At 40.4% G+C, this 17,611-nt stretch overlaps 1 protein-coding gene across 3 annotated transcripts in view; it reads left to right on the forward strand.

Annotated features, from left to right (window-relative positions):
- The window catches only part of bcl2l1 (BCL2 like 1), a 39,257-nt gene extending 21,949 nt beyond the window's left edge, over positions 1-17,308 (forward strand). For all 3 annotated transcript variants that reach the window (XM_031728775.2, XM_031728778.2, XM_031728776.2), the window contains exon 3: positions 12,920-17,308. In XM_031728775.2, coding sequence (XP_031584635.1) covers positions 12,920-13,063 — 144 coding nt within the window. In that variant the 3' untranslated portion in view covers positions 13,064-17,308. The remainder of the gene's footprint in view (positions 1-12,919) is intronic.
- Positions 17,309-17,611: the final 303 nt, after the last annotated feature.

Genomic DNA, 17,611 nt, shown 5'->3' on the forward strand with positions numbered 1-17,611 from the left:
CTTTGAACACTTCATTTCTGAGGATTTGTATTGTTCATCTTTTCAGTGGTTAAAATAGCCAGCGTGTCACACTGTAGTCCAGCACTTTTTCTCTTAAGTTAGCTCACTTCCAAAATGTTTTTTAGGCTTTCCTTAATAGAGTCATTCAGAGCAAAGTCACTCCAGTGTTATCTTACCTGTATGCTTCAGCATGCGTTTTTCGCCCGTGCTACGTAGATGATGAGCAGTAGCTGTAGGTTTCTCTTACTTTACACCTTTTAATCAGGAATATTGGGAATGGGCACTGCTTGTGTCAGGTTCTTCCATCTCTGCAGAGGACTGTTAAAACTCTTTTTGCAAATAGGTTTTTCTAGGAGAATGTCCTGGCAAAGGCCCCCTCCTAGCTGCTCTCTGAGCCTTTGCCCTGTGATGAAACAGATGTTTTAAAGGCTTTGGTTGCCAGAATAATGGACTGTGCTCTGGCAAATATTCACAGCTTAGAAGTACATTTATTCAAGTACATTTTGATGGAGAGGTCTACAGAGAATAGGGGGTAGATGTTTTTTTCTAAAAAGTATTTACCACAAGTGGACTCCAAACTAACTCAATGTGGATATTTGTAGGATATATGCATATCAAGGGTTTTAAATACTCTTACACATCAGTATATTCTGTAGAATGTTTCTATTTTAAGATTGGAAGTATCAGCATAACATTTTCAGTTTTCACATTGTCTGTGGAGCTCAGGAGGTTTATCTGGCTCTTAGTTAATCTGGTGCACTTTTTGATCTTGCCGAGTCACATTGATTCTCTGATCTGCTCTGGGATTGTTTGTTACTAAGGCAGAGGTCCACATTCACTTCCTGTATGTGGATCTGATGTAAACAATGTTAATGACATCATTCTGTTTCATCAGTAGGAACAGCATGTCACATTTTAGTTGCCCTGTAAACAGCATTTCATCAGTCAGATCTGTCCAACAGTGACTTTACTCAATAAACAAAAACACATGAAACGATGTGTTGCTGTACTCTGAGCCCAGAGACTTTCCAGACTGTGTGTGTGCGCATGTGCGCTCAAGGCCGCACATTCGCGTGTCCACACTCCAACTTTTGCAACTTACAGGATGTGTTGCTCAGCTACAGCCAAGACCAGATGACTTCTTAAAGAGCATTAAGAGGCAGCTTTGCCTGTCTGTGACTCAGAGAGATCACCAGTCTGTTGCTCTTGTAAACTCTAAACACTAATCCAGCTTTTGTTTTTCCTTTTCCAGCATATTCAGAGCCAGTCACTTGTCACTTTTACATTTCTTAGCTTTTCTGTTTTATGAATCACGTGATTCACTGATCCATGTTTCACGTGGAAACACGCCTCTTAAAGATGTGTCAGTCTTTGATTTAATGCAGCCTTTAAAAAAAAAACTGGTCTCTCTGTTTCCTTAACTTTCATTCTGCCTATTCATGTAAAGACTTTTGTTGATGTGCCCAGGAAGCACTCCTCACTTTTATTCTCACACTGACAAGCCCTTCATAACACATGCTTGAAGAATTCTAAACATGCTCAGAGCAGTGCATAGTTATGTGTGTATGTATATCAGATATGTTTCTCAGGGTTTTGTTTTGAAGATGAGACTTGAATCCAAATATTTTACTTCAGGATTCTTAAAAAACAAAAATAAAAAAACCCTACTGGATTATTGATTGTTTAACACTTTGCTTCTAAGAGCTAAAGTCAAAAAGCAGACTTGGTTATAAAGCTTAACAATCTACCCACATGTTCAGGTCTCAAAAATGTTGCCACGACAGGTTTTTCGTTGTCTCTTTTGCTATGATGCCTGGTTCCCTACAGAGTGTGACCTTCTTCACATCCTGTAACTTTCCACTTTGGCTTATGTGCTTGTTTGTTCCCTCTCTCTGGGTGCTGCAAAGCTGGCTAATCTGAACTGTTTTTGTCCACTCATTGCTTTCACAAACACTGCAACAGCACGTATTTGTGTTTGTGTCTTTGTCAGCTTTCTGTCATAATACAGAATTTTCCAGCTTGGCAAAGTGCACTCCGTGGATTCCTCTATGCATGTGAATTGCACCTTCAGTCTTTTCTAGCGTCAGCACACTTTCGTCACAGTGGCCTTCTGTGCGTGCGTCAGCCAGTTTGTGGTCAGTGTGGCGTGGATATCATGTGCTCTGTAGGTTACTAGAAAGTGGACCTTGCCAAATGAGTGAGCTGTCGAGATCAGATGTTTTATCCACACTCACAGATGACCTGCTTGTTGTATTGAGACTTGAACACATGGAGTTGCAGGTTCATATTTATAAAAGTGTAATCCCAATAGTAGTATATAGTAATTAGGATAGTGATTTATAAAGTGTCAAAGAAGGTTCAGAATAGCATCACAGCAGTCATTTCCATGACATAGCAACATTGCACAATGGGTTCTCTGCATTTCCACTTCCAAACCATTAAAGCTCCATATATCCCAACACTTTCCACTGGGATTCCTCTTCTTTTACTTCCTGAACCTGATAAAGTAACAGCCCTCAGAAATAACCAATCTTTTTGGCTGTATCGCTATTCATTAACAGCCCTGTTCTTTAAAAGCAAATTGCAGTTAACCGAATTCTGTTTTCTTACTCCTCCTGATTAAAGTGCGTAATCCTAGCTACCATGGCCCCTGTAAAACAAACAACTTTGGGTGCCATTGATCTGTAGTGAGTGTAGGCTGTCAGTCCATTCTTTACCCCAGCTGTCAATATGTGTCCACATCTATTTAGGCTGAAGGAGGCTGTAAAACTTTGCAAAAGGAGTCCGATATGAATCACTGAGTCAGTGAAGCTCACTTCTATTTGATGATAGCGACACTGAGGAGAGAGAGTGGTGGAGGAGAGGAGATAAAATGAGAATGAGATGATAAAAATATACATGTGCTAATGTTAGATGGTCATACATGGCTTGAAAGAGCTATTTCTGATCTTTAAGTTAAAAGTAACTTCTCAGACATACTATGCACGTGGTCGGTTTCTAGCCACAAATATAAAACGCTGATGGGCAAAACAGCAATGTTCATCTTGGCCACTGCATCAAGATGCTGCTGCGACATGGGGGCTTCCACAAACCAGCGCCCACTCCTGTGTATTTTGAATGCATTAATCCTACGTTTAAGCAAATTAGTTTGTCATAAGACATAATTACATACTGATCGATGTATATATTCATTAGTACAAAATCTTTTTTGCTATTAAATAATCTAAAAAAATACTTACTGTACCTATAAATGAAGATCTCTTATTATATTTTAAATAGCACAAGATTTTCTTTCAGTGATTGGACTGCACTCTGTATTGGGAAATATCAGAAAAAGTTTGAGAACCGCTGCTTTCAGGCAGCTTTCTTATGACTGGTCACCCCTTGCAAACAGAAGGCAACAAGTTCTTCCCTGTGCTTGAGTTAACATGTAAGAGAATCTGCTTCTTATGACATCATTAAGATATCCTTTCCTGTTGTTTAAGCATTTATAAATACCATCTATTACTGTAAATAGTTGAGGTTTTAACACTTTCTGATAATATAACTTGGATATGGATATGAACGTATCACACAGTGACGCTATCAGCATTCAGTGTGACAGAATGATTAAACACAGGACTGCTGATATTAAAACTGAATTTTTTCCCCAGTCCCCCCAAGTTATTGTATTTCCATCTGTCTTCCGCCCTATTTTGTATAAAAAGGAAGCGAGTGTGAGGTGTTAATGTGCATCTGGTGTGTGTATGTTTATGCATGTGTGTCATGGTCAGGGAGTTTCGCCATCAGGGGATTTGAGCGTTGCAACTTGTTATGGTGCAACATCAGAGCAACCGACAAGTCAGAGCTGATGAATGGGAAGCTACTGCTAATGATCGGTAAAATGCTCCTTTCTCCACATGCAGTATTGGACCATTTATCAACCACAGAAGTGGACCTGCAGGCCCAGACACACTCACATATCACACACACTAATCAGCTGCTTCCCAGTAGCCTTGGTAACCAACTGCAGAATCTCTCTCTCCCTGTGATTCTTCACTTTGCCCTCCCTTTCTCTCTCTTATATCCAACCTTTTTTTGCTTTCATGAGCTAATACCCCCCCCCATCCTTTCTTCCCAGCTAACGAAGAAAGGCAAAGTTAAAGGCACAGGAAAAAGAAAGGGGGGTAAACCAAGACGAGGCCTGAAAGTACTCTGCAGGCCGCTGCCTAGCACCTGATTTCCTTCGGGAGTCGCGCAGAGATAAAGAAATAAAGGCGTGACCGTGTGAAAAGGAAAAAGGGGAGAGCAGATAAAGACAGGGTTTACCTGCCAGGTGGGACTTTGGGAGATTGAGCGTATCAAACCAGCAGTCCTGTCTTGACATGTGCACAGTAAATTGCATGATAATTCTGGTATAGAAATAAATCTGGACCCCCTCGGGCATTCAGTTGATGGCGTTTTAAAAGTAAAATGAGGATCTGCTCGTAGATGGAGCTAACGGAAAAGTCATGCTTTGAATTATGTGTTTGAATGCAAAGGTGTAGAGCAGCAGCTACAGCTGCAGGTGATTTATATTTGAATTGTGTGACCGCAGCATCCAGGTCCCTCTGACACCACTGCCACCCGTAGTAAGGCTGTGTTGTTGCATGTGATTTATATCATCACAGTCACTGTCTACAGTGGTTGGCCCGTACCCAGTGGTCCAGTGTCAGACCACTAGTAGCTTGTTTTTTGGGTCAGTGTCAATGTATAAAAAAGGCATGTTTGGGCCAGCTTTTAACAGTTTTTACAGGTACAGCAAGGATCACAAATTCTGAATTGACACTGCTACAGTAGAAAAATAAAAAGGTTCGGTGTTTGTGTCTTTTTCAGTTTTTGCGTGTCTGTCCGTGTAATTGTTTATCGCCTCTGAATCACTGACGACCAACCTGTCACCAACACTTAGTGAACATGTAAAGGTTTTTTCTGGAAATGCAAATTACAGCTAAAGATCATCTGTACCATTTGATCTGACTCTTTTTCCCAAGCCTGTAAGCACATCTCCCTGCATGCTGAACATGGTAGATTCAATTAGAGCCACCCCCGCACTTGTTTTCCTCTGCTATTGTGCTACGTCTGGTTATAATCTACATTTCTTTTATTGTCAACAACTTCCATAAAAAGCGAACAACTGACAATGAAATGATCTTGCTCCTCTGTCCCACAGGGGCCCATTGTTGTACAAAAACTATAAAAATCATATCAGTCAATGACACACGGTTGTACTGGCTGACATGTTCCTTCATTACTATGAACACACACATTGTGTTTTATTTTGGGTGAGTTTCACATGTGCAGCACATAACTTCTCAACTGAAAATAGTCCCCAACAATTGTGCTATTTTATTTTAAAAATAGCCAATTACTTTTAGTACTGTTTGTATGTTTGCAGTAACAATGCCCATGAATTTTGGATTTTTAAATTCATTGCATTGTCTAGTCTTTAACCCAAGAGTTTTGTATGACATCTAGATATTGGCAACTTATGTTAGTGAAGACAAAGAGACAAAAGGAGGAGTTTAAATTTCTAGAGATGTGAAGATGGGTTTCATCAGCATAGAAAAGAAAATGTACTTCATGATTGGGACGAATGTGATATGAGATGTATTATTAAAAAGTGGTCCAAAGACTGATCCCCGAGGCACAGCACATATGATTGGGGTTGGCCATGCGGTTGTCTGTCATGGGGTGGCTGTGGTTCAGGGGATACAGGATGCCGTCTGGTACTGAAAGGTTGTTGGTTTGATCCCTGGCTGGCTGTATAAAAAAGCACTTGCATGTAGAAAAAAATGTTTGTATAATTGTGTCAATGAGACATGTTTAAGTGCTCAAGTAGAGTAGAAAAGCACTATACAAGAATCTATCCATTTACCATCTTCCACTTAGATGTTTTACATAGCCTTTGTCAATGGGAAAAAAAAGTCGAATTTAGCCCATCTACAACTTGTTCTACCCATTATTGATCAGTGAAACAGTTTTTTTTAAAATATCTGAATATCAATATCAGACTGGAGTGAAACAGCAGCAGTAGAACAATCAACCATAACTGAAGAAATAACTGTAAATGTAACTAATGCTGAGTAATGTTGAGAGAAACTACACAATCAGTCCTGGTTATTTCATCAGGCACTCCCTGCACCGTGACTGGCATGTCTTGACAAGTCTGTGTCGCAGGTGTCAGCTGTCATCAAAAGGTGCAGCATTGTTCTCTACACCCACATTCTTCTCATTGTTCTGGGAGGCTTGACAGTAAGGGATGTGAAATGGTCAGACTGACCCATTCTTAAGAAAGAATGAAAAGGCTCCAATAAAACTCTTGCACATATTACATGATGTATCCCACTGTAATTACACTACGTCATTATTGACTCAAGTAGCATATATCACTCCCTCGTGCCCACTTTGAGCTACATTAAAAGTAAAGCAGAGTGCTGAAGATCAACTTTGCTCCAGTGCACATTTTAGCCCAGCCCCTTGTATCTGTCCATGCTGTTATCTGTGGTTTGCGTTCTTGCTAACAGAATGTCAGTTTTTTTGTTGTTGTTTTTTTTATCTTTCCTAAAAATGCGTCATATCAAGGCCTGTAGGAAGTCCTGGGTGAGGTCAAAAACAAGTATTTCATTCTTCTTTGCATGTTTCTGTCCCTAAAGAAGGTAAAACAAACTGGTAGAGAGGGTGATACAGTTGGTATGCAGAGCCTTGCTGTTTCAGTTGGTAACACGTGACGAATGAGGCAGGTATGATTCCAGTGAGCCTTTTAAACCTGCTTCTATTACAAATAGTTACATTTTATTTTTCAAATTCCACACATCATAGATCATCATAACTGTGGTTCTATGCTGTGTGTTTATTTAGAGCAAAAAGTATCAATGAAAATAGCTAATGTGAGCTGGGAATCGACACTCTCATAGACCACAAACCGCAGTGGTCCCATGTAAATAAATAGAGTTAGTACTGGTTACTTTCTGTACTGTTCAGATTTGTAACAAAAAAAAAAAGTTTGTTTAGAATGTTTAAATTTGTGGAATAATTTTGTTGTTTACCTGGTCAGATTTAAAGCCAACAACACTTTAAGCAGTTAGCCTGCACAGTGTTGTACACTGACTACTTTGGGAGTTTAATCTAGTTCGACTTGCTCTCTGAAAAGCTTTTTTATGGTACCTGGCTGGCTTTACTTCACATTTAGTTATTGTTAACAAATCCTATCTAAAAGAGCAAAACAAACAATGTGTTAGTAGGTAATGCTTTGAGTCTTTGTCATGCTTTCGGAGTTCTCCTTCAAGCCTGTTTAATGAATAGGCTTTAAGTACTTCACACCCAGATATACAATGATGAGTAATTTATCGTGAAAACTGTGCCCTGCAGGGTTTTTTTCTTTTTTTTTTTTAGCAAATATTGGGAAACATATCTTTTTGTATTGGACTCGCTTTTTTAAATTGTTATTTGTTGCACACTTGTTTACATGTGCTTTTGATGTTATATACAACCTGTAGAAATGTACCAGCTAAGCACACTTTTCCTAAGGGATCAGTGTCAGGTCCACTAGTTTATTTTACATCTCCTGTCTCTTGGACATATTCTCCATCTTTTTTGAGAATACACTTTGATTGCTATGCTGATGATGCCAAACGTTTACATTTTTAAACAGATTTGATTTCATCAAATCCAACAATATCAGGACAATAGCTTTCCAAAGATCTTGGCTGTGAGACCAAACATCTCAAATAAAACATTAACTTTGTAGCATCCACCCTCAGGATACTCAGTTATGGTCAACTGCCACTTCAACACACTTGACCACTGTTCATAGAATTTATATCACTGGCTGATTGAAAGTGATGCTATCCCTTTCAATGAATGTTTTAAGGTAGGGTAGTTAAAATGAAGTTTCTCAATTATGAAGTTTACATAAGGTTTGGAGCCAAAATGGAGAAAGCACTTAATACATATCGATAGTAAAAAGTATAAAGATTATCTATTGTCACACTGCATACTGTTGGAAATGGTTGCAAACCAAAGATTTTTTTTCTCCTAGAAACCTTCCCTTCCCTTACATATTATAGCAGACAGGACAAAGTCCCCGCCCCAGTGAATGACTTCATCGTAGAAACATTTGAGCTATTTCAATATTGTGATTTCCTTGTTAATGTTCCTTAAAACTTTTGGACCTCTGAGTTCCTTTTTTTAATTGTTTGTTTGTAATGGTTCATCGGTGATGCGTCATACATCAGTCAGCAGTCCATGGGGCTCGCGATCAAACAGAATAGAAACTCAATGAATGACTCAGGATCCACTGCTCTGCATCCCTCTCTACATCAGCCCATCCCTTCCTGGTTTCACTCTGATCCATATGATCTCTGATCCAGAAAGTGAAAGGACTTCAGGGCTTAAGGAGCTTTCAGACATGCATCTTCATTACCTTTATTGATCCAGTTGATATCAGATTTAATGAATTAACTTTGGTAGAGAGAGCTTTAAATCCCAGCTGATATCAACTCACTGCCCGAGAATTGTCTTTACTACTATCTGTTCAGTGAATCGCCTCTTCAAATAATGATCTGTTTGTTCACATTCAAACGTCACGAATTGAGATTAAAATACAACTTTTGAAATATAACATAACATATAACCTTCTTCTGTTCTTGTGTAGATTTGTTGTTTCTGTTTTTTGTTTGTTTGTTTTGTTTTGTTTTGTTTTGTTTTGATTTTTTGTTTTTTTGTGGTGGTTTAGCAGTGCTACACCGGAACATGCCATTTTACTGAAAGGTTTACTGAAGATAAATAATAAATGGCTCATTCCTCAGCTTTATACACATAACCGCACTGTTAATCAATGTGTAGTGATCTCATATAGTGTAATCGGTGCACTGATATAATGGTCCTGTCATAGATGCATTATAGTGGAGATTAAATGAAAATACCTTTGCTTTGAGCACACCCAGTGTGACTATGTTGCCTCTTAAAAACAGAAGGCACAAACAAAAGCTGTAGTAAATGTAAAGCAGGTGGTTTTAATATTGGCTTGAGCATTGAGCAGTCTTTTTACAGTATTAGTCTTAGTCTAAATTACAGACAAAATGTCACTAAATAGCAAAGAAACAATTGTCCAACAAGCAGCCTGACTCTATGAATATCCAGTTTACTACTACTTTGATTGCTGCTTTTCTTTGATATTTATCAGCAATAACTAAAATTACTATTATTTTTTTCTTTTCTGTCTACCAACTGCTTAATGGGCCACTCATTCTGGAACTTCTGCATGATCAGATATGACCATTAAATGCTGTCCAGCTAAAAGTTCTTATATAAACAGAGTGAATCAAATCTGGTGAATTATGCAGGGTTTTTTTTTTTTTATCTCAAAGTCACACTTTACATTGCGTGTGTGTGTATGTGTGTGTGTGTGTGTGTGTGTGTGTGTGCATGTGCGTGCGTGTGCGTGCGCACATACAATGTAAAAATGGTTGTTTTAATTGAAAATTAGAGAAACACCGTTCAGCGTATTTTGCTCTGTGTGTTCAACAAAGGGGAACTTTTGTGTTGGCAGTTTTTTGTTGTATCAGTTCCACTAAATATTTTTAGGGTGACATGTACAGTACTGATAATAAATAAATGAATAAATAACATATACATATATAATCAAAGATACAATTTTGTTTTTGTAAGTTTTAAATTACTTTGATGCATTTCTCCATGCATATGTGCATTTTATGCACATAAATTAGGCCATTTATAAGTCAAGGACTTTTATTATGAAAGGAAGGAATAGGAAGAAGTCCTTTCCAAGTATGTGTGTATAAGTCAGTGACTTTTATTATGAAACAAAGGAACAGGAAGAAGTCCTTTCCAAGTATGTGTGGAACAAATCAGGCTTAAGATAAGATAAGATAAGATAAGATAACCTTTATTAGTCCCACACGTGGGAAATTTGTTTTGTCACAGCAGGAAGTGGACAGTGCAAAAGTTATGAAGCAAAAATTAGAATAAAATAAGAATAAATACAGTACACAACTGTACAGAATAGAATAAAATAAAATACTATATACTAGGGCTGCCACAAACGATTATTTTGATAGTCGACTAGTCACCGATTATTTTTGCGATTAGTCGACTAATCGCAAAAATAATCGGTGACTAGTCGGATCATGCATCCATTGGACGTAAAACGTACAGCTTATTGCACCAGCAGCATCTGCTCTTATATAACATTAGCTTACAGTTTTAAGTGTTTAGGGTATGTGCTAACTAAAAATAAAGACAAGATGATAGTTTATTCAATTTAATGAGATTTACAGATTGTTTCGGTAAAGTTTAATAAACTCCTCGCTATCTAAAATATAACGGGACACCGGAGTATATTCTCGAACATCTCACACTTCTGATAATCAGTTGTCTGCTTGACGTTTATTCAGTCGTGTATAAACTATAACTTTAATCTCAGCCAAACCGATTTACTCAGGAACAAATAAAATACTAAAAAAAAAAAAAAAAAAAAAAGGCCAAACAATAACATTTTTAAGTTATCTAACTGACTTATATATGTTTAACCTGAGTAGCGAAAGACAGTGGTGGGTTTGAAAACGATTTGCCGGGAGTCCGGTGTTCTCACGGGCTCTAGTGAGCCTTGCCCCCGGCTCGCTATCGAGCTAGTGGGTAACAGACGTCTCCAAAACGCCGGAGCACTTTTGAAAATATGCAGTGTCTTGATAAACTGAGCAGATATTTGAGGTTTACACAGCTACATTCTCGCCTGAAAATATGTTAAACGTTTATTTTGTGACCCAGAAAGATTAATAAGAGTAATATTAAAACTAACTAGCTGCCGCCATTGTTGAAAACTGAGCAGGGCCGCGCTATGAATTCTGGGACACTGCTGCTTCTTCTTCTTCGGAGTGTAACGGCAGCTGGCATCCTTGTACATGCAGTGCTGCCATCTTCTGTTTCAGTCCGTTATTACACTCTTAAATCCTACTACTTATTCCTGCGTCTTTTGTGATCTTACAAAGCTTCAAACGACGCGTCGACTATTAAATCAGTCGTCGACGATTTTGATAGTCGACGTAATCGTGACTAGTCGACTAATCGTGGCAGCCCTACTATATACAGTAGAATAAAATAGAATAAAATATACAATAAGATAAAAATAGAATACAAATGCTATATACAACTGAGTAAAAATACAACGATGCCAGAAAAGATTATTGCACATTAGTGTTATTGCACATGTGTGGATGTGTGAGGGTTTGATCAGCTGCAAAAGTCTTTGTTGTGGAGTCTGACAGCAGTGGGGAGGAAAGACCTGCGAAATCTCTCCGTCCCACACCGTGGGTGCCGCAGTCTCCCACTGAAGGAGCTGCTCAGTGCTGTCACAGTCTCATGCATGGGGTGGGAGATGTTGTCCAACAGGGATGACAGCTTAGCCGCCATTCTCCTGTCACTCACCACCTCCACTGGGTCCAGAGGGCATCCTAGAACAGAGCTGGCCCTTCGGATCAGCCTGTTCAGTCTCTTCCTGTCCCCAGCAGAGATGTTGCCGCCCCAGCAGACCACACCATAAAAGATGGCTGAGGCCACCACAGAGTGGCCTTCTGGTACAGTTCAGACAACGGCAGGCATCTCATCGACCAGCCTGGAAACTGGCTTTAGAGCAGTCTGGCTCTGCAAGCTTCACTTTTTATCCTTCTTGGATTTGTTTGTTCTAGTATGTAAATACCTTATAGGTGCAGTACTGCCCCCTCCTGGAAGCAGTGGCAGGTTACATCAAGTCAGGCACTGATAAATAAGAGAGAAACTCTCTATATTTCATAGCCTCTTAAATCCTGCATTCCGGTCCTCTTAGGTGTAAACTCATCTCGTCACTCCCTCTGAGGATTCAGTTTGTTTTAAAGATTTATAAATTATTTTTCCACGTGCCACCGTGTGCCTGGCGTTTTTAGAAATTCAGAGAGTTGCTCCTTCAGTATGGTACAAAAACACCCTCCATTCCCAGCAACAACACAACCTCTGTTATTTCACCTTAACAGTCTTTCTGTGTCACTGACAACATACAGAGTTTCCAGTAACAGCACCCCACACGCCACCCACCCAACCAACCACTCGCTGAATAGAGACCCCGTGTGCTGCCTTTCGTATTTACCTCTGACTAAGAATCAGACATCTGAATGAGTCATGTTCACTTTGTTTCTCATTGAGTGCTCGCAATTTGGTCTTTGGCCTTTGGCCTCTCATATCGCGCTTATTGAGGTGAAACACTGATGCTTCTGAACTGTGAACAACATGTAGCATCATCACCAGTGAGTCAGCTGAGAGGGACAAGGGATACTGATGGCTGTTATGGTTTGGATTAGAGCCTGACTGGCGCCTCCCTGTGGCAAGAAACCAGAAATTGTATGCTCCAGAGCAGCTCAATTCCAGGAAATGATTTCAGTGGGCGGCAATGTAGGCATGGCAGTCTGAGGACAACGGTGGGAAAGAATGTCAGTAACAACAACAGTGGTTCTGCAGCACTGAGGGGATGCCAGAAACGAGTGGATGTCTTTGGGGGGAGGGGGGGTGGTTTATTTCCCTTTTTTTAATGAGAGTGTGGCATTACAGGTGTCTTTTAGGGGTTTTTTTTCTGTTTACCTACCTGTATGGAAATTTCCACATATGAGCGTGTGGGTGGTGATAGTCATAGCCAGCATTGGATGTCTCTGCAGCTTTTTGCTTTTTTGAGGCTGAGGGACCTTTTATCAAAGGGAATTCACCTGATACTGTAGGGTTTTTTTTTTTTTTTAAATGGGGCATTTTTAGGAAGTGTGCATACTTGTGGGTTTTTCCACATTTGAATGCATGTCACAGAGTGCATCAGATGCCCTGCCATTAACCCTTTACACTCCGTCTTTGTCTCTCTTTCCAGGAGCGCTTCGCTGAAATCTTCGGGCAGGATGCGGCGGCCGAAAGCCGGAGGTCTCAGGAGAGTTTCAAGAAGTGGCTGCTGGTGGGGATGACGGTGGTGACGGGCGTTGTGGCTGGTGCTCTTATCGCGCAGAAACGCCTGTGAGCCCTCTCGCTCTCCACTCGCCTCCTTCACAACCCTCAACATTTAGATGAAGGTCCAGTTCGTCTCATCATAGCTGCTGACGATGTTTACTCCCCTAACCCCTACTGTCCTGCATCCCTCCCCCCCATCCACTCCCACAGTGGACTAAGAATCCTCAAATGTTGAACTGTTGAGAAGAAGAAAGAAGACAGATATTGAAAGACGTTTCGTTTTACATTCTCCAAAACCAGTTGTTCCTTTCATTCCATTCTCCACTCGTTCCTACACCTTGTTTATATGTAATAGTTTTAACAAATTTGTTTCCCCATTTTCATCAACAGAACAAGCTGAAACCGATTCTAATCTTACAGTTTAATCCAGACTTATCTAATGGCTCTAGATGTGTTGTTGTTGAAGCTTGTTTTTCCTCTAATGCGTTTCAACAGACGCCACAATCACAGCTCTGTAAAGCTCTGTGTGTGCCATATGGAGAGCAAAGTCAGGGGAAAGTTTACTGTAAGTCTTTCGTAGTTTCCTGCCAGCCATCCCGATCACCGTCACATACAGCAACAATAACCCATCACTTCACACATTGGGGTTTTTTTTGGTTTTTTCCCCCTCACCCTGTCTTTCATGCCGGTTGGCTTGTGTATGAGCACTAGATTAAACTGACTCATGCAGATTAGCGTCCACTAGTTTGTTTGTTGATGCGTGTTTTTGTTTGTTTGTTTGTTTGTTTTGTTTTTTCTTTATTTCTCAACTATTAAAATCCCACCCCGACTGGTCTGTGCTTTATGGTCATAGTTGGCCTCAGTTCGATTGCCAGACCATCACGTGTGGCAGGTTGTCAGAATCAGTTCAACCACAGTTCATAGGAGCAGGGTGCCATGGCTCAGACGCTCGATGTTCACCATACAGTAGCTGAAGAATGCAGCCATTACTGTAGCAATTCATGCAATAGCTAGAGCTTCATTGTTTCCAGGCATGCTTTGGCTACACTGAAAGAAGTGTCTTTAATCTTAAAGGGGACCTATCATGCTTTCTATCATGCATATTTCCTGTGGTGGTGCTCATATTAAATGGGGCTTCAAATTTAAGTGTGCAGAGTTTCAGAACATTTCGTCATCAGCTGACGCGATCAACATCTGTGCTCCTCCCACCAAGAAAAATCAAAACACCAACATCTTTGCTATGATAGTGAAGTGCCCGACACCGCACAGTGAAAATGTTTCGAAACTCTTTCTCTCTGACGCATGTAACCACATGATTGGCTAATAATTCTCCAATTTCATCTGCTGATTGGCTTTTTGGCGAGAGAGCCAGGGAAACAACATTGGCGTCTCAGAATTCTCCCACAGATTTTTATCTGGGAATCTTTGAGCGCCATATCTCCTCCTCCATATAATGTTGCTGCTATTAGCACAGCAGCCACTCACATTCGCTGTTTAAACCTTGTGTTTACAAGAGGCAGCCAATCGTAAAACTTCCCTGAAAGGAAGTGTAAGGGGGCTAAAACGGCATCAAAGCCCAGTATACAATCTAAGGATTATTTTGGAGTGTGAGTCATGCCCTTAATAGGTCCACTTCAAGATTGTCATTGGGTGATACGTTTGGTACTACTTTGTTTGAACACCCCCTCCTCTATAAACAGTATAAAAAATGTCATATATTCTAACACTGCTGCAGTGTAATTCCTATGAGGCATCAGTAACAGGTGTATGAACAGTTAATCAGTAACTGACAATGTAACAGCTCACATGAACAAATCATGTATGAATGAGTGCGATTGGCCTCATTCATACATGCTCAAGATCCACTTACAAGGTTTCAACTACACTTCATGGCCTTCATCACATAGAGCAAAGATGGATTTGGCAGTTCAAAAATAATCATGTGGTAAAAGCTTAAATAACAAAAGTGGTGATATAAAAGACCGAACGCTCTGTATTTGGCTTTATGACACCGGCACAACACAGCTGGAGGTCTACCAGAATTGTTGACACGGTTATCAGCTTGGCTGTAATAGCAGTCGTCTATTGCCTGTTCATACTCCAGGTGCAGATGCTTCACAGGATTTACAGCTACTTTATATTACTATAAAGCTGCAATTATGAATCAATTAAGGTGCAACTGGTTTGATGATTGTTACTGATCTAAAAGTCATTGGGTCCAACTTCTATAATGCTGCTTTTAATTAACTGACAATGAAAACAGCCCCTAGATGCAGCCATAACTGCTTAAATACACCATTCGTTTAAGTTTTTTTTTGGGGGGGGGGGTGTGGATGAAAGTATTTGAGTCATTTTCACAGATTATTTTGCAATAAAATCCTAATCATGAGCTGCACTGTTCAAACACACAGCTGTTTGTTTTTTCCTCCCTATAGTTTATTTTCCCCACTGTGTCCTAATCAATTTTTATTTTTGAGCCTTTAGTCACATCTGACACTGATCAGTGACACACTTCATGCTTCGTGTTATTGTCACCGGAGCGAGCAGATTTATGTAGCAAACTGATGAAGCAGCTGTCCTTCAGGAGACGATGCGGTTCTGCTTCGCGTCGTCTGCGAGCTAAAGAAATGTGTCACCTCGTGTCTGTGTACCATCTTGAGCAAATCGGCAGCTGTCAGCGGCTGTAGGAGCGTGAAACTCAAAATCTAAACATTCATATCTTATCTCACTCAATTCCAGTTATCCACAAACCCCTCCCACCCCTCTTTTTCCACCTCCTTCGTCCTCCCCAGACGCTTCAAAGCTGTCAAACCTCCATCCGTCTCTCCCTCTCTTCCCCTCGCCATCCAGCTCCACCTCTTCCTCCCGCGGTCCCCCAGCTGTCACTGCACTTAGTCACGTGTGTCAGTCACAGCTGGCCCACCTGCTGCTTCGCAGACTCATGCACACACGTGCCAATCAGAGCGGGTCCACGGGAGATGGAGGAAGGGAAGGAGACACCTATCCATCTTTAATCTGAAGCTGAAGTTAGAAGAGTGTTTGTCGCCTGGCGTGTTGTGCACCAACAACTGGCAGCTCGATTAATTTACTAGGAAGGATGGGGTGGGGGTGGGGTGGAGAAGGGAGTACACTCATTCCCGTTCCCAGAATCTTCCCACTGCTTCCAAATTTGATCTCATTCCAAACAGCGTCTCTCTCTTTCTGCTGAACAGTATGTCCTACAGCACAATAAAGCAATGTGGAGCTTTACAGGCAAGTGCTGTTTTCTCATCGAGGCACTACACTCAGCCACACCTAGTAAACATTAAAGGAACACAGTGTAATGCAAACAAAGAAAAAAAGCATTTCTGGTTGAGACATCCATCATGGTGTCCAGCTACCAGCTGTGCCTCCATGTTCAAAACAAGGACTCATCACTCATGTCAGATATTGGCTCCCTTATGTTACCGTCCACATATTTTTCCTGTTAATGGCCTGATTTTTGACCTGGTAATGAATATTTCACCAAAATCACATAAATTGCATAACCTGAATAATCAGTATCATTTGGTTTGCTCGTGTTCTCCTCACCGTCTTGTTAGCCAGGGTATGTTCTCAAACATTCCAGTACAGTATATATCTATTTTTTTAGCCCCATCAAGAAGCTCCTCACAGGCTTGTCCCTGCTGTCCGGGCCCCTGACTCTAACGAGCTCTTTTCTTACCCATTTATAGACACGTGTGTGTGTGTGTGTGTGTGTGTGTGTGTGTGTGTGTGTGTGTGTGTGTGTGTGTGTGTGTGTGTGTGTGTGTGTGTGTGTGTGTGTGTGTGTGTGTGTGTTTGAGAGAGCATGTGTGTGAATTTCTGTCTGGCAGAAGGGAGGCACAAATGAAGGAAGTGTGACAGCATTGGCACGACCCCCCCACATATATATGCTAGTTATTTAAGCTGATTAGAATAGTATTAGCTTAGCGAAATATTTAAAACAGACCTGATGGCTTTCAACTTTATTTATATTTGGTGTCAAAAAAAAAAAAAATAGAAAAAGAAAAAAAAAGCATAACTGTGCCCCTTCAAATGGCCTTAAATTCCATCGTTGCATCCATGTGCACTGTCAGTCGTGTTTTTTTTTCTTTAGGACTGTTGGGCTGCTAGTAGATGAAAAGAAATGCAAACAAATCAAGAAAATATTTTCAAAAAAAGTTCTCTGGTGTGTTCCTGTTGGGTCTAAATTAAAGTTTGCTGTCATGTCCAATGGTCACTTTGTATGTCTTTAGAATGCCAATGTAAAATTTGAAATGACACTGAACCTATTAAAGCCCGTTGTTGGAAGATATGCCGAGTCTCTTTTTCTGATGTCTTGGATAGTGGATGGGAGTGTTGGAGCAGAGATGTACGAAGAGTTGGCCCATGAACATATGCTGTTAAATATTCAGGGTATTTGACAGAAGCTGAAATCAGCCAGAAGAAAGTTAATTTTATGCCACAAAAGACTGCTTAGTGGATGAGAGGAAATGGGAGTCGCGAAAATAAAGGTCAACCATGATGTAATGAGGAAATGGAGATTTCAGTCAAGCTTTTAGATCAACAGTACTAAACTTCTAATATTAACTTTATTCATTAGCTAAATAGAAAGCTA

This window comes from Oreochromis aureus, linkage group 20 (assembly GCF_013358895.1).
Source record: "Oreochromis aureus strain Israel breed Guangdong linkage group 20, ZZ_aureus, whole genome shotgun sequence".
In the NCBI taxonomy this organism is placed as follows: Eukaryota; Metazoa; Chordata; class Actinopteri; order Cichliformes; family Cichlidae; genus Oreochromis; species Oreochromis aureus.